The sequence below is a fragment of the Lycium barbarum genome, chromosome 10 (genome assembly GCF_019175385.1).
Source record: "Lycium barbarum isolate Lr01 chromosome 10, ASM1917538v2, whole genome shotgun sequence".
Classification (NCBI taxonomy): Eukaryota; Viridiplantae; Streptophyta; class Magnoliopsida; order Solanales; family Solanaceae; genus Lycium; species Lycium barbarum.
Window position 1 is genome coordinate 55,622,350 of NC_083346.1, and position 18,332 is coordinate 55,640,681.

Below are 18,332 nucleotides of genomic sequence, written 5' to 3' on the forward strand. Positions count from 1 at the left end.
ATGGAAATTCCAGCCTGGAAATGGGAGATGATTAATATGGATTTTGTTGTTGGATTACCGCGCACTCCACGCAGGTACGACTCTATCTGGGTTGTTGTTGACAGGCTGACGAAATTAGCCCATTTCCTTCCGGTTCGGACTACTTATTCGGCTGAGGACTATGCCAGATTGTATATCAGAGAGATAGTCAGACTTCACGGAGTCCCTATATCTATTATTACTGACCGAGGTACCCAGTTTACAGCAAATTTCTGGAGGTCATTTCAGGAGGGATTAGGGACTCAGGTGAGTCTCAGTACAGCTTTTCACCCCCAGTCTGACGGGCAGGCCGAGCGCACTATTCAGACGCTCGAAGATATGTTGCGGGCCTGCGTTATTGATTTCAGGGGCAGCTGGGATGATCATTTGCCGCTTATTGAGTTTGCCTATAATAACAGTTATCACTCCAGCATCCAGATGGCTCCGTACGAGGCCCTTTATGGCAGGAGATGCCGGTCTCCTATTGGCTGGTTTGACGTGGTCGAGACTAAGTTGATTGGCCCAGACGTGATCCAGGAGGCTGTATATAAGGTAAAGCTTATTCGAGAACGATTATCGGCTGCTCAGAGTCGACAGAAAGCTTATGCAGATAGACGACGTCGACCGTTAGAGTTCCGGATTGGCGACTGGGTATTCCTGAAGGTGTCGCCCATGAAGGGTGTCATGAGATTCGGTAGAAAGGGTAAGTTGAGCCCCCGGTACATTGGACCGTATCAGATCGTGCGAAAGATAGGCGAGGTCGCCTATGAGCTAGACTTACCATCCGACTTGGAGGCCGTACACCCGGTGTTTCATGTGTCTATGTTGCGGAAATGCATTGGTGATCCTGCCAGGATATTCCCAGTTGACGACATTCAGGTGACGGAGCAGTTATCTTATGACGAGCAGCCTGTATCTATTCTGGATCGACAGGTGCGGAGACTACGCACTAAAGAAGTGCCCTCCGTCAAAGTCCTGTGGCGCAACAATAATCGGGAGGAGATGACTTGGGAGGCGGAGGACGAGATGAAGAAGAAATATCCCCACTTGTTTCCGACATCCACAGGTAATCTACTTTCTTTTTTCAGTTTGTTGTGTTGATTGATAAAATAAATTATGTATGTCATTATTAAAAGGGACACTCCTGCCTTGATCATAAGACCTTATAAGATTAATCTAACATTCGGGGACGAATGTTCTTAAGGGGGGGAGAATGTTATGTCCCGTGTTTTCGTATAAATGGGAAATCGAGAAATAATTATGACTCGGGTGTTAGAAGGACATAAATTTAATTTTTGTGAATATGACTATGTTGGTTGTGAAATCTTTAATGCTAAGACCTCGGGGAAGGCCGAGGATAAAATTGGAATTTCGGAAATTAGTTTCGGGAATTACAAATCGGGACTTTTCAAGAAGTGGGCCAAAGAAAAAAAAATTTACAATTGAAGCCCAAAGGAAAGAGAGGGGCCGGCCAAGCCCATTTTAAAAGGGTCATGTGCTATGCACATGACCCCAAAAGGATATATATCACTATGAAAACTTAGCAAAGTAGATCAAATCAAAAAAAATCAAGAACACCCCAACACTAAGGGTTTGGCCGAATAGAGAGGAGAAAAGAAAGAAAAATTCCAAGCTTGTGTGGTGATTCAAAAATCCTAGTTTCTACATATTTGTGAAGTACTCAAGACGCTCTCCGACGTGGTATAATTAGTTTGGCGTAAGATCGACGTTTGCGATAAGTCGGGGTTTCAAGGAAAGGTATGAATTTTGTCCCTTTTATGTTGTAGAATTGATATGAATATGCTAAGGATTGTAAATAGATAGAAATCCCGTGACTTGGAGGTTGGGGAAACAAACGTGGGTGTGTGTGGAGTGTGTATTGGCCGTGACTTATGGAAGAAAGAAATGATTTGAATTGATCTTGTTTAGGTTGGCATAATGTGTTGTTGTGATCCTTATATCGTAAATGATTAATTGTTGAATTAAATTGGCGGTGGAAAACGAATGCGGATATTATCGGAAAGCGTATACCTTCGGTATCGCCATGTATATCAATGTATATTTTGGGTGCTAGAGACTTTAGATATGACTTTGCAATGATATTGATGAATTCGGAATGAAACGACGTTAGTTAGAGTGTTCGTCGTGAATTTTAATGTTTTGAAGGATTATGGAAACTAATGGATTTTTGGTGCAATTTTGTGTATGTCTTAGATCAAATTTGGAATGTGTTTGACTAATGTTGTATAGGTAAATTAATACAATTATGTGGATATAGAATTGGAGTTTTGAAAGTTTGAATGGTAGTTGCCAACTTAGATAACAAAGTAGAACTTTAAAGCTAGAATGGTGTGATTGTTGTTTATATTGTTTGGTTGATGTGTGGGCTGTTGTGGTTGGTTATTTTGAGCCGAGCTAAGCCTCGGGGATGTTAGATTTGTAGGGGAAATGCTGCCGAAATTTCGGTAGGCAAAAATTGGAGTTAAAGGCATTTTTAAGCCTAAGAATCTCAATTGGTAACTTTGACCATTTGCAGATTTTTGACGAAACGGGACTGGACTTTTGGAAGGGCTTACGACGTCTGTGAGGTATGTAAAGCTTCCCAATTCTTTATTTGGCATATCTTAGTGTGTTAGTTGAATATGAGACCTTCCGGAGCATTTCTGCTCCTCGAAACCCGATCCACAAGAAAGTTACTATTCATTCAATTCGATTGAAGCCTAAAGGCTCCCTTTTGGCTAGAATGCCATTATTCGTCCGAAACCTATCGAAATGTGGTCGGGTAACCTAGAAATGATTATGTATGACCCTTGGCATATTACTGCTCGAAAAAGAATATGTTCGCCACCTCACTTCGACTCGGGGTGGGTCCGTTACCCCAAAATGCCCGATTTGCCCTTCGGGCCATCTTTGAGAATAGAGTTGAACGTACCACTTCTGATCTTTGGAACATCCTTCCACGGGGTATGTTTGGACTATTCGATGCACTAATCCAGGTTTTGAACTATATGGACCATTTTGGAATCGTTTTGCAAAATGAAACCTTATGTCGACTAAGTATTCGACTATTTTGTAATAGGATATGATTTATGAGTTTACTTTGTTTTGAAACACTATTTTGAAATACGATTTGCATTTGTTTGCTCACGACTCCGCTCGTGCCTTATTATGACTTCGTTCACCGGTTCCCGGGCCGGTTTTGATTCGTGCGCCTTATGACAATTCGGCCGTATGCTGTGTTACGGTTCCCGAGGCTTCGCCATAGGGCCGGGTTCCGTTTGGAGTTATGCTGTGATATGGCTCGTGATGCGATACGCTCACCGATGATTATGATTATGTTCGGGGATGTACGGAGATTTGAAACCTTCTGGTGTTATGCTGTGTGTGGCGCCAGCGTCGGAGTGGCGACCACGTTCTTAAGCGTCTGCATGATTTTGTTTGCATAAAATACATGTATATTATTTCGATACAGATTTTGACATACCAGTCTATACCCTACTTTGACATTTGATTTGCTTTCGGTTTTGATCTATAATCCTGTACTCCGTGCTTTACATACTCAGTACATATTTCGTACTGACCCCCTTTCTTCGGGGGCTGCGTTTTATGCCCGCAGGTGCAGATATCGGTGATCCTCCGCAGTAGGCTTCACTTCTTGCTATTCCGGAGTACTCTTGTACTCTTATCCGATCCGGAGTCCACTTTTGGTACAGACTCTTTTGCTTTGTATATATTTGGTATATCTGACTATTTGGGTACGGCGGGGCCCTGTCTCGCCATATGTTTTTGTTTGAGTTTGTAGAGGCCTGTAGTCATATATGTGGGGCGAGGGTCCTATGTGTCTATTGTCTGATTTTGCTTTCGGGTCTTAAAGCGGTCTGTTTGATATGATGGCCCCAAATGGCCCTTTTGTATATATTTGTATTTTGACCGGCGATGTCTATTCTGCCGCTTTGTTTGAGTTTGATTTGATATGACCGCTTAAGACATATACTTGATATAAATTATGTTCGATATGATTTCGAAAAATTATGAAATAAGTTTGGATTTGAAAATGAACGTGCGATTCGGTTTGGGTACCCAGGTAGGGTGCCAGTCGCGGCCCACGGGGCTGGGTCGTGACAAAAGTGGTATCAAAGCGGTTTGTCCTCGGAATGTCTACAGGCCGTGTCTCGTAGAGTCTTGTTTATCGATGTGTTGTGCACCACATCTATAAACGGGAAGCTACAGGGCATTTAGGATGTTACTTTCTTTGTAATCTTAGATCGTGCGATAGAGCTGTGCTATTAGGATGATATTGATCTAACTCGCCTTCGTGTTTGCAGTGATGCCTCCGAAGAAGGCAACGGCAGCCCAGAAGGGCAAGGCGAGGATTGGGGAGACTAGCCAGGCACAGCGAGCTACCCGGGCTCGTGTATATGATTTGCCTGAGGATGTGCCACAGTCTGAGGGGTCTGCTACACCCCCACTAGTACAGCCTGGAGCAGGACCTTCAGCAGCTCCAGAGGTCCGTGTACCCGCACCTGAGACTCCAGCTCCTCAGCCAGGGGCGGAGGATAGGACCCTGAGGGAGGCTGTACAGCTGTTGACTACACTGGTAGCAGGACAGGCTCGCAGGCGCGGGCGGAGGGACGACGATGATGATGACAGGCGGGACAGCCTGAGAGTTCGGGAGTTTCTGCTATGTGGCCCTCCAGAGTTCTTCGGGTCTAAGCCCGACGAGGACCCCCACGACTTTATTCGGGGGATGCGACGCTCACTGGACTTGGTCAGGGCTTCAGAGACCGAGTCAGTTGAGCTGGCTTCGCACCGGCTTCGAGATGTGGCTACCCACTGGTACGAGACTTGGGAGCTGTCTAGAGGAGAGGGTGCCCCTCCAGCCACTTGGGATCAGTTTGTGACAGCATTCACCCGCCACTTTTTGCCCCCAGAGTTACGGCGGGCACGGGCTGATCGATTCTTACGTCTGCAGCAGAGGGGTCGGAGTGTTCGCGAGTATAACCTTGAGTTTGATTCTCTGGCCCGATGTGCACCGGCCGTGGTAGCAGATATGTCCGATCGGATGCATAGATATGTTATGGGATTGGACCGGTATTTGATTGATAGTTGTATGGCAGTGTCATTGCAGGCAGACATGGACATTTCCCGGCTTCAGGCCTATGCGATGGGTATGGAGGACCGTCGCAGATCTGATCCTGCTGGCAGAGATCGAGACAGGAGGCCGCCCAAGAGGGCTAGATCCGTGGGTTATTCAGGGGATTCTCGAGGCGGACAGCCTCAGCAGCAGCAGCAGTCTGACAGATATTTTCCTCCCTCCGGCCGGGGTACTCAGTCAGGTAGCCGGAGATTCGATAGTACAGGACCGTCTGGGGCCGGTCAGAGCTCCAGAGTGGCAGGTTCACAGGTACCCAGGGGTCCCAGCCAGGCCAGACCACCCAGGCCCCGTTGTCCTCATTGCGGGAAGTCACATCCCGGGGAGTGTTACCGAGCGACGGGAGCTTGTTTTTCTTGTGGCGGTCAGGGCCACTTTATGAGAGATTGTCCATTGGCTAGCGGTTCTGGTAGTGCTGCTCAGCAGACAGGGTTAGCCGCCGGTTCTTCTTCTGCTCCATCAGTTGCACGCCCTGGAGGGCGAGGTATTTCAGCACCGGCAGGACGCGGTCGAGGCCGCGGTGGCACTTCAGGTTCTAGCGGTCCCTCGAACCGCATATATGCTTTGGCCAGCCGCCAGGATCAGGAGGCTTCGCCAAACGTCGTCACAGGTACATTGCTGGTTTTCTCCAGATCTGTATATGCATTGATTGACCCTGGTTCTACTTTATCGTATATTTCCCCGCTCGTTGCTAGTAAGATTGGGATAGTGTCTGAGCCTATAGAACCGTTTGAGGTAGCTACGCCAGTTGGGGATTTTATTGTAGCGAGACAGATTTATAAGGATTGTTCTGTGACCATTTATGATCGTAGCACTAAGGCTGACTTGATAGAGTTAGACATGCTGGAGTTTGACGTCATTATGGGCATGGACTGGTTGTCTTCCTGTTATGCTAATGTCGACTGCCAGAAAAAGGTAGTCCGTTTTCAGTTTCCAGGAGAACCAGTCATAGAGTGGTTCGGATCTACAGCATCGCCGAGGGGTAAGTTTATTTCATACCTCAAGGCTAAGAAAATGATCCAGAAGGGTTATATCTATCATTTGGTTCGTGTGCACGATACTGCCGCGGAGGTACCTACCCTTCAGTCTGTTCCGGTCATCAGTGAGTTTCCAGATGTTTTTCCTGACGAGCTTCCTGGCCTTCCGCCTGAGCGGGAGATTGATTTTTCTATTGAGTTGATGCCGGATACACAGCCTATATCTATTCCTCCGTACAGGATGGCACCAGCTGAGTTGAAGGAGTTGAAGGAGCAGCTGAAAGATTTGCTGGATAAGGGTTTTATCAGGCCCAGCACATCACCCTAGGGAGCGCCGGTATTGTTTGTCAGAAAGAAGGATGGGTCGTTGCGGATGTGTATTGACTACCGGCAGCTGAATAAGGTGACTGTTAAGAATAAATATCCCCTCCCCCGGATTTATGACTTGTTTGACCAGCTGCAGGGTGCTAGACACTTTTCAAAGATAGATCTGCGTTCTGGTTATCATCAGGTGCGAGTACGGGAGTCAGATATCCCGAAGACTGCTTTCAGGACTCGGTACGGGCATTATGAGTTCAGAGTTATGTCTTTCGGGCTGACTAATGCTCCAGCAGTATTTATGGATCTGATGAACCGGGTATTTCGGCCTTTCCTGGATATGTTTGTTATTGTGTTTATTGATGATATCCTGATTTACTCGCGATCAGTCGAGGAGCATTCAGATCATTTGAGGACGGTACTTGGCATCCTCCGTCAGCAGAAGTTATATGCTAAATTCTCTAAGTGTGAGTTCTGGTTGACTTCTGTGGCATTCTTGGGCCATATTATCGGCGCAGATGGTATTCGGGTTGACACGCAGAAGATTGAGGCTGTGCAGAATTGGCCCAGGCCTACTACACCGACAGAGGTGCGTAGTTTTCTTGGATTGGCTGGGTATTACCGCAGGTTCGTGGAGGATTTCTCTTCTATTTCAGCACCACTGACGAGGCTTACCCAGAAAGCAGCAAAATTCCAGTGGACAGATGCTTGCGAGCGCAGCTTTCAGATGCTGAAGGAGAGATTGATTACAGCACCAGTTCTGGCTCTTCCAGAGGGATCTGACGGGTATGTTGTCTATTGTGACGCCTCTGGTATTGGGATAGGATGTGTATTGATGCAGCACGGTCGAGTCATAGCCTATGCTTCCCGGCAGCTTAGACCGCACGAGAAAAACTATCCCACTCATGATCTTGAGTTGGCCGCGGTGATTCATGCTCTGAAGATTTGGCGGCATTATTTATATGGGGTCCATGTTGATATCTATACGGACCATAAGAGTCTCCAGTATATTTTCAGACAGAAGGAACTAAATTTGCGGCAGCGGAGATGGCTTGAGTTACTAAAGGATTACGACGTTGATATTCTGTACCATCCGGGGAAAGCCAATGTGGTAGCTGATGCGCTTAGCCGCAAGTCCGTGGGCAGTCTGGCGGATGTTCCATCTGATAAGAGAGATTTGGTTCGTGATATTCATCAGCTGGCCAGCCTCGGAGTCCGTTTGGTGGATTCTGGAGATTCTGGGATTTCTGTCCGTCCAGTTGCTGAGTCATCTATTATTCAGGAGGTAAAGCAGCGCCAGTTTGAGGATCCTCTTTTGATTCAGTACAGAGATGTGGCCCTTAGTAAATCAAAGACTCAGTTTGAGATCTCGCCTGACGGAGTATTATTATATGACGGCAGATTCTGTGTACCGGACGTTGCGGGCTTACGGCGGCAGATCATGGGCGACGCCCATAATGCACGGTATTCTGTTCATCCTGGTTCCACTAAAATGTATCGGGACCTCAGGTGTTTGTATTGGTGGGACGGCATGAAGAAAGATATTGCTGAGTTTGTTAGTCAGTGCCCGAACTGCCAGCAAGTTAAGATCGAGCATCAGAGGCCCGGTGGATTATTACAGGAGATGGAAATTCCAGCCTGGAAATGGGAGATGATTAATATGGATTTTGTTGTTGGATTACCGCGCACTCCACGCAGGTACGACTCTATCTGGGTTGTTGTTGACAGGCTGACGAAATTAGCCCATTTCCTTCCGGTTCGGACTACTTATTCGGCTGAGGACTATGCCAGATTGTATATCAGAGAGATAGTCAGACTTCACGGAGTCCCTATATCTATTATTACTGACCGAGGTACCCAGTTTACAGCAAATTTCTGTAGGTCATTTCAGGAGGGATTAGGGACTCAGGTGAGTCTCAGTACAGCTTTTCACCCCCAGTCTGACGGGCAGGCCGAGCGCACTATTCAGACGCTCGAAGATATGTTGCGGGCCTGCGTTATTGATTTCAGGGGCAGCTGGGATGATCATTTGCCGCTTATTGAGTTTGCCTATAATAACAGTTATCACTCCAGCATCCAGATGGCTCCGTACGAGGCCCTTTATGGCAGGAGATGCCGGTCTCCTATTGGCTGGTTTGACGTGGGCGAGACTAAGTTGATTGGCCCAGACGTGATCCAGGAGGCTGTAGATAAGGTAAAGCTTATTCGAGAACGATTATCGGCTGCTCAGAGTCGACAGAAAGCTTATGCAGATAGACGACGTCGACCGTTAGAGTTCCGGATTGGCGACTGGGTATTCCTGAAGGTGTCGCCCATGAAGGGTGTCATGAGATTCGGTAGAAAGGGTAAGTTGAGCCCCCGGTACATTGGACCGTATCAGATCGTGCGAAAGATAGGCGAGGTCGCCTATGAGCTAGACTTACCATCCGACTTGGAGGCCGTACACCCGGTGTTTCATGTGTCTATGTTGCGGAAATGCATTGGTGATCCTGCCAGGATATTCCCAGTTGACGACATTCAGGTGACGGAGCAGTTATCTTATGACGAGCAGCCTGTATCTATTCTGGATCGACAGGTGCGGAGACTACGCACTAAAGAAGTGCCCTCCGTCAAAGTCCTGTGGCGCAACAATAATCTGGAGGAGATGACTTGGGAGGCGGAGGACGAGATGAAGAAGAAATATCCCCACTTGTTTCCGACATCCACAGGTAATCTAATTTCTTTTTTCAGTTTGTTGTGTTGATTGATAAAATAAATTATGTATGTCATTATTAAAAGGGACACTCCTGCCTTGATCATAAGACCTTATAAGATTAATCTAACATTCGGGGACGAATGTTCTTAAGGGGGGGAGAATGTTATGTCCCGTGTTTTCGTATAAATGGGAAATCGAGAAATAATTATGACTCGGGTGTTAGAAGGACATAAATTTAATTTTTGTGAATATGACTATGTTGGTTGTGAAATCTTTAATGCTAAGACCTCGGGGAAGGCCGAGGATAAAATTGGAATTTCGGAAATTAGTTTCGGGAATTACAAATCGGGACTTTTCAAGAAGTGGGCCAAAGAAAAAAAAATTTACAATTGAAGCCCAAAGGAAAGAGAGGGGCCGGCCAAGCCCATTTTAAAAGGGTCATGAGCACATGACCCCAAAAGGATATATATCACTATGAAAACTTAGCAAAGTAGATCAAATCAAAAAAAATCAAGAACACCCCAACACTAAGGGTTCGGCCGAATAGAGAGGAGAAAAGAAAGAAAAATTCCAAGCTTGTGTGGTGATTCAAAAATCCTAGTTTCTACATATTTGTGAAGTACTCAAGACGCTCTCCGACGTGGTATAATTAGTTTGGCGTAAGATCGACGTTTGCGATAAGTCGGGGTTTCAAGGAAAGGTATGAATTTTGTCCCTTTTATGTTGTAGAATTGATATGAATATGCTAAGGATTGTAAATAGATAGAAATCCCGTGACTTGGAGGTTGGGGAAACAAACGTGGGTGTGTGTGGAGTGTGTATTGGTCGTGACTTATGGAAGAAAGAAATGGTTTGAATTGATCTTGTTTAGGTTGGCATAATGTGTTGTTGTGATCCTTATATCGTAAATGATTAATTGTTGAATTAAATTGGCGGTGGAAAACGAATGCGGATATTATCGGAAAGCGTATACCTTCGGTATCGCCATGTATATCAATGTATATTTTGGGTGCTAGAGACTTTAGATATGACTTTGCAATGATATTGATGAATTCGGAATGAAACGACGTTAGTTAGAGTGTTCGTCGTGAATTTTAATGTTTTGAAGGATTATGGAAACTAATGGATTTTTGGTGCAATTTTGTGTATGTCTTAGATCGAATTTGGAATGTGTTTGACTAATGTTGTATAGGTAAATTAATACAATTATGTGGATATAGAATTGGAGTTTTGAAAGTTTGAATGGTAGTTGCCAACTTAGATAACAAAGTAGAACTTTAAAGCTAGAATGGTGTGATTGTTGTTTATATTGTTTGGTTGATGTGTGGGCTGTTGTGGTTGGTTATTTTGAGCCGAGCTAAGCCTCGGGGATGTTAGATTTGTAGGGGAAATGCTGCCGAAATTTCGGTAGGCAAAAATTGGAGTTAAAGGCATTTTTAAGCCTAAGAATCTCAATTGGTAACTTTGACCATTTGCAGATTTTTGACGAAACGGGACTGGACTTTTGGAAGGGCTTACGACGTCTGTGAGGTATGTAAAGCTTCCCAATTCTTTATTTGGCATATCTTAGTGTGTTAGTTGAATATGAGACCTTCTGGAGCATTTCTGCTCCTCGAAACCCGATCCACAAGAAAGTTACTATTCATTCAATTCGATTGAAGCCTAAAGGCTCCCTTTTGGCTAGAATGCCATTATTCGTCCGAAACCTATCGAAATGTGGTCGGGTAACCTAGAAATGATTATGTATGACCCTTGGCATATTACTGCTCGAAAAAGAATATGTTCGCCACCTCACTTCGACTCGGGGTGGGTCCGTTACCCCAAAATGCCCGATTTGCCCTTCGGGCCATCTTTGAGAATAGAGTTGAACGTACCACTTCTGATCTTTGGAACATCCTTCCACGGGGTATGTTTGGACTATTCGATGCACTAATCCAGGTTTTGAACTATATGGACCATTTTGGAATCGTTTTGCAAAATGAAACCTTATGTCGACTAAGTATTCGACTATTTTGTAATAGGATATGATTTATGAGTTTACTTTGTTTTGAAACACTATTTTGAAATACGATTTGCATTTGTTTGCTCACGACTCCGCTCGTGCCTTATTATGACTTCGTTCACCGGTTCCCGGGCCGGTTTTGATTCGTGCGCCTTATGACAATTCGGCCGTATGCTGTGTTACGGTTCCCGAGGCTTCGCCATAGGGCCGGGTTCCGTTTGGAGTTATGCTGTGATATGGCTCGTGATGCGATACGCTCACCGATGATTATGATTATGTTCGGGGATGTACGGAGATTTGAAACCTTCTGGTGGTATGCTGTGTGTGGCGCCAGCGTCGGAGTGGCGACCACGTTCTTAAGCGTCTGCATGATTTTGTTTGCATAAAATACATGTATATTATTTCGATACAGATTTTGACATACCAGTCTGTACCCCACTTTGACATTTGATTTGCTTTCGGTTTTGATCTATAATTCTGTACTCCGTGCTTTACATACTCAGTACATATTTCGTACTGACCCCCTTTCTTCGGGGGCTGCGTTTTATGCCCGCAGGTGCAGATATCGGTGATCCTCCGCAGTAGGCTTCACTTCTTGCTATTCCGGAGTACTCTTATCCGATCCGGAGTCCACTTTTGGTACAGACTCTTTTGCTTTGTATATATTTGGTATATCTGACTATTTGGGTACGGCGGGGCCCTGTCTCGCCATATGTTTTTGTTTGAGTTTGTAGAGGCCTGTAGTCATATATGTGGGGCGAGGGTCCTATGTGTCTATTGTCTGATTTTGCTTTCGGGTCTTAAAGCGGTCTGTTTGATATGATGGCCCCAAATGGCCCTTTTGTATATATTTGTATTTTGACCGGCGATGTCTATTCCGCCGCTTTGTTTGAGTTTGATTTGATATGACCGCTTAAGACATATACTTGATATAAATTATGTTCGATATGATTTCGAAAAATTATGAAATAAGTTTGGATTTGAAAATGAACGTGCGATTCGGTTTGGGTACCCAGGTAGGGTGCCAGTCGCGGCCCACGAGGCTGGGTCGTGACAATAGCATTGCCCCTTTTTCAGAACACGGTGTCCCTTATTCTCGTATACAGAAAACAGTACAATTCAGTAAACGGTATCTTTTACTCACATTTACAGACGCCGAATACATCGGCTCTCCCAACCCCCCTCCCCAACGGTGTCCCAACACATCATATCATATATATCATACATCATATATATACAGACGCCGCGAACGGCTCTCCCATATCCCGCGTCCGGGCATCCCGCGTCCAGGATGAAATCCAGCTGAATCAGGTGGTGATATAACAGTGGCCCTTCCCCTTTCCCCATATACATATACGTGTACATTTACTTCTCTATTATACATATACATGTCTTATATACAAATACTTGTCCTATATACATATACATGTCCATACACATATCCCTGTATCATATAACCAGCATGCACGGGAGTCCAAAGAAAGTTACGTCTATCGGAGTGACATAAAGTCGGTAACCTCCGATTACATTATAGAATACTCGTGATCGCTTTGTCTAACCTTGAAGGAATGAGCATTTTAAGGTGAGACTATCAACGGAGAATAATATTAAAGTAAACGTAGAATGAAATCGTAGGCATCATAGATGACAGTTCATAGACTTTGAAATCTTTAGAAAATAAAGTCATAGCTAGGAAATATAAATGGATTCAAAAATTAGTTTATCATCTTCATGTTTACATAAGATACTTAGCTTAGTCATCTTAGTCATAGAGTCGTTCCGGTAGTACGTATCAAAGGCATATCCTCTTATCTAACATCATTGTTATCATTATCGTCATGGAAGTGCCCTCGTTAGAGGAGTCATAGTACTTATCATTGGGTAACGAAATCGGGATCAAAGGTTCCCTTTGGATTCACTTCAAGTAAGTCAAGCAAGACTGTAAGGAAAATCTGAGAGTAACGGGCCCACCTCGGGCCGGATGGGGTGGCGTATATGATTTATATATGTTACGTGTCATGTCATTACTTGTGAGGGTTCTAGGGTAATCGGGTCCCACTTATGCAAGTTCTATGGGTTTAAGAGGTCTTTCCATCATTTTCACACTTTCTAGTTCAATTCTATTGAACAAAAAGTGGAAAACTTTAGGTGCGGATTTCGGGGACTAGGGTTGTCCCCGAGGCTCGTACCCGACTTATTACATCTAAGACATGCCATAGAAAGAAGGGTGAAGCCTTACATACCTCTTTCCGCTCCTTTTGCTACTCCAAATTCACGTTGCAATCTCGTCAAAATCTGCAATTTGGTCATGTTTACCAAAACTCTTATTAGGATACTTATAGTTAGAATCTTATGGAAACACTTGGCTACCGAAATTTTGGCAGCATTTCCTCTGTAAATACACCATCCTCGACATTCAACTTAGCCAAACTTAATCAATCACAATCCGGGAATTCAAACCCGGCCAAACCATCAACATAACTCAACAACCACACTAGCAATTTCCATATTCAACTCAAAGTACATTCCAACACTTCAATTAGCATTCTACTTCCTTCAAGACTTTCCAATTTCAATAAAACAACAACAACCTTATAATGCATATTCCAACAACATCATACTAATATCATTACATACCATCCATACAAGAACATTATTTTCAATGTGCATAAACTTGTAAAATAAGTCTCCAACTTCTACAACACCACTAGGGTTATTAAGCATTCGTTAACAACAAAGCATCCACAACACAACAACAACCAAAATACTAAATAAACTTAACTCATTTTCTTCCACACTACACCATAACCTCACGGCCATATACCATGCACACACACACGGCCCCATCATGCATTCACAACTATAACCTCTCCAAAACCATTCAACTTCCATTTTCCACATTACATTCACAACAATAACAACCAAATACTAGATGAAATAATTAAAACATAGTTCCTACATACACATACATGCACGGCCACACACAATATTCCTTTCCTTCATGAATTTCATCCATTTTAGCATACTACAACACATATAAGCCATTCATAACACATAAACAAGATTAAAACTCACCTTTCTTCTTCAACTCCTCACTTGACTACAACTTGGCAACTTGTATGATTATGAATTCTTCTTGCTCCAACAACAACTCCACTTTGTTAATGACCCTCTACTTGGTAGGAAATGATTTTTGAAGGAATTTTTGTCAATTTTTCTTGTTGATTTGCACTTGGCCGAAATGGCCTTCAACTTTACTCTCTCTTTCTCTTGTTCTTACTTTCTTGAAAGCTCTAGAGACTTGTGAGATAAAGATGACTTAGTCATCTATTTAATCTCATGAATTAATTCAACATGCGCCTAGCCCATGCCCATGGCCGGTTGGGCCTTTTATTTTCTTGCAAATGTTCAAGCCCAATTATATTGGCTAGTTCTTGTAATTCATGAAAGGTATTTTTCCAACTTCCAAATTTGCCCTTCGTCTTTCTTCCATATTCCCACGAGTCATATTGCGAATTTCCCTTTATGCCCTTGACCTTCCTCATTAATTCCACTTCTAAATTTTTCATAAGCAACTCACATGTCAAACAAAATAAAATATGGCCTTGCTTGTTGTCTTCCCGCGATTGTCTTGAATTATACGATTATTCGAAATGCGGGATATAACACATCCCCCCCCCCCCCTTAAGGCCTTCCTCCGAAATAATGTGACCCAGAAAAGCTATAAAGTTCAACCAGAACTCGCACTTGGAGAACTTGGCATACCACTACCTATCGCGATGAATTCCAAGCACTGCTCGTAGATGTTCTGCATGATCAGCCTCTGATGGTGAATAAACCAGAATGTCATCTATAAACCCAATCACGAACAAATCTAGAAAGGTTTTGAATACACGATTTATTAGATCCATGAATACGGCTGGGGCATTAGTTAACCCAAACGACATGACACAAAATTCCTAATGTCCATATCTAATCCTGAATGTTGTCTTCAGAATATCCTCTTCCTTCACCCTTACCTGATGATATCCTGACCTCAAGTCTATCTTCGAGAAGTATTTGGCGCCTTGCAACTGATCAAATCAATCGTCAATCCTTGGGAGCGGATACTTATTCTTTACAGACACTTTATTCAATTGCCTATAATTAATACACATTCTCAGAGAGCCATCCTTCTTTCTTACAAATAATACCGGTGCTCCCCACGGTGATGTGCTATATCTTGGTAATGAACTAGAACCGAATCCTCATACTGACGCTCCTTTATTTCAACTACCAATGACGATACCGCTGTGTCTTGAATAGTAATTCCTGCATCACCTGAGTCTAGCAATCGAACTTCGAGGCTAGCTAATCGATGAACTTCACAGACCATTTCTCTTCTCTCTGGCGATACGTGAGATAAGCTACCCATATATTTATGACTGAGGGCATCGGCTACCACATTAGCCTTCCCGGGATGATATAGAATGTCCACATCATAGTCTTTTAACCTCTCCAACCATCGCCTCTGACGGAAGTTCAAATCCTTCTGGATAAACATGTACTGGAGACTCTTATGATCATTATAGATATCAACATGGACACCGTATAAGTAGTGCCTCTATATCTTCAAGGCATGAATCACTGCCGCTAACTCCAGATCATGGGTTGGATAATTCTTCTCGTGCTTCTTTAATTTTCTAGAAGCATAAGCGACAACCTTACCATACTGCATCAATACATAGTCCAATCCAACACCTGAAGCATCACAATATACCACATAGTCTGCTCCTTCTGGAAGAGTCAAAACTGGTGCTAAAGTTAGCTTATCTTTCAACGTCTGAAAACTCTGCCCACAAGCATCTGTCCATTGGAACTTAGCTGATTTCTGAGTCAATTTGGTTAATGGGGCTGAAGAGAGGAATATCCCTCTACAAACCTTCTATAACAACTTGCCAAGACTAAGAAACTACGTATCTCCGTTGGTGTCGTGGGCCTTGGCCAATTCTTGACAGCCTCAATCTTTTGGGCATCCACCCTAACGCCTTCCTCTGAAATAATGTGACCCAAAAATGCCACAGAGTTCAACCAGAACTCACACTTAGAAAACTTGACATACCACTCTTTGCCTCGAAGAATTCCAAGCACTGTCCGCAGATGTTCTGCATGATCGGCCTCTGACGGCGAATAAACCAAAATATCATCTATAAACACAATCACGAACAAATATAGAAAGGGCCTGAATACACGATTCATCAAATCCATGAATATGGCTAGGGAATTAGTTAGCCCGAACGACATAACACGGAATTCATAATGGCCATATCTGGTCCGGAATGCTATCTTCGGAATGTCTTCTTCCTTTACCCTGACCTGGTGGTATCCTGACCTTAAGTCTATCTTCGAGAAATACTTGGCGCCTTGCAACTGATCAAACAAAACATCAATCCTTGGGAACGGATACTTATTCTTTACAGTAACTTTATTCAATTGCCTATAATCGATACACATTTGCAAGGAACCATCCTTCTTTCTTACAAATAGTATCGGTGCTCCCTATGGCGATGTACTAGGCCTAATAAAGCCCTTCTCAAGAAAATCTTTCAACTGCTCCTTCAATTCTTTCAACTCCGCAGGTGCCATCCCATAAGGAGGAATAGATATTGGCTGAGTGTCTACAATAGATCAATAACAAAAATAAATCTCTCTCTGGGGGAATGCCTGGAAGCTCATCTGAAAACACTTCTGGGAACTCATTAACCACAGAGACGGACTGAAGAGTCGGCGACTCCGTTTTCACATGTTGAACTCGAACTAGATGAAAAATATACCCTTTTCTGATCATCCTCTCTGCCTTAAGGTAGGAAATAAACCTACCTCTAGGCAAAGCAACATTGCCCTTCCATTCTAGGACTGGCTCGCCTAGAAACTGAAATCGAACCATCTTTGCTCTACAATCAACATTAGCATAACAAGAAGCTAACCAGTCCATGCCCATAATAACATCCAAATCAATCATATCTAACTCAATCAAATCTCCTACGGTGTGGCGATCACAAACTATAACAACACAGTCTCGGTATACTCGCCTAGCTATAACCGGGTCACCGACTGGCGTAGACACCTCGAAAGGTTTGATCAACTCAGGCTCTATGGTGTAACATACGATAAAGTGGAACCTAGATCAATCAGTGCATAAACATCATGGGAGGAAACCGATAATATACCTGTAACAACATCAAGAGACGTCTCGCGGTCCTCTCTACCAGCCAATGCATATACGCGGAGCTGAGGACCGCTCGAGCTAGATGCTCCATTCCTCTCTCTACCTCGCCCTGCTGGCGGTTGAAAAACTTTTCCTGAAGCGCGCACTATGGAAGAAGAGCCAGCCACAGACCCTGTAGGCTCAACCATACCTGTACCAATCCTCATTGGGCACTCGCTCACCCTGTGGCCTAGCTGGCCACAAGCATAACTACCATCTGATCCCAGTCTACACTGACCGGCGTGTAACTTGCCACACTGGGCATATCGCGGCAAAGAGGGTCTCATTTGGCCTGACTCTGGTCTGTACTGAGAGTCTGATGCTCTAGAACCCTGGCCTGCTCAGGAATAAGGAGACCGGTCAAATCTCGGACCTGGACACTGCGGATATGCACTCCCTGCTGAATGGAAAGGATATCGGGGATGCTGCTGTCCCTGTCCTCCTCTAAACTCACCCCTAATATCAAAAGATCTGGACCTCTTACCGTGGCCCCCGTCACGATCACAATCTGTCCTCCTCTGGCGCTTGCGGTCCTCTAAATTTTGCACATATGCTTGTATATAGGAGATATCCATGTCTGGCTGTAATGCGGCAGTCATACAAGCGTCGATCAAATGTGGCCCTAGACCAGCCACAAAACGATGAACTCTATCCTCTATCTCAGCCACCATGGCTGGAGTATATTGGCCATAGAGTCTAAATACACGCAGCACTCCTGGACACTCATACTGCCCTACTCAATACATAGGAATCTATCTGCTCAGGCCAGCCTGACCTCAGAAGGCAAATTGTCACACCTCGGAAATTTTCCCGTGAACGTACAACGAATAGACTAGTGAAGGATACAGGTATATGGTTTTTTAATCAGAAGGGAATGACGTTTGACGAACCTAAGTAAGATATCAAAGGTAATAGGAACAAGA

General features: G+C 44.2%; 1 protein-coding gene across 1 annotated transcript; it reads right to left on the reverse strand.

Moving 5' to 3' along the window:
• Positions 1–17,294: 17,294 nt before the first annotated feature.
• LOC132613000 (uncharacterized) lies at positions 17,295–17,984 on the reverse strand. The gene is made up of 3 exons (XM_060327063.1): positions 17,864–17,984; positions 17,411–17,746; positions 17,295–17,323 (listed from the first exon to the last, which is right to left on the reverse strand). Exons 1-3 carry the CDS (start codon positions 17,982–17,984, stop codon positions 17,295–17,297), a joined length of 486 nt encoding a protein of 161 aa, XP_060183046.1.
• Positions 17,985–18,332: the final 348 nt, after the last annotated feature.

Bases quoted from the DNA above. Each gene is read 5' to 3' on its own strand.
- LOC132613000 (XM_060327063.1), bottom strand. From the start codon at position 17,984: ATGGATATCTCCTATATACAAGCATATGTGCAAAATTTAGAGGACCGC. The intron at 17,747-17,863 runs GTGAGTTTAGAG...ATTCCTGAGCAG, and splicing joins CAGATCTTTTGATATTAGGG to GCCAGGGTTCTAGAGCATCA. The intron at 17,324-17,410 runs GTAGAGAGGACC...TGATTGATCTAG, and splicing joins CCGCGTATATGCATTGGCTG to GTTCCACTTTATCGTATGTT.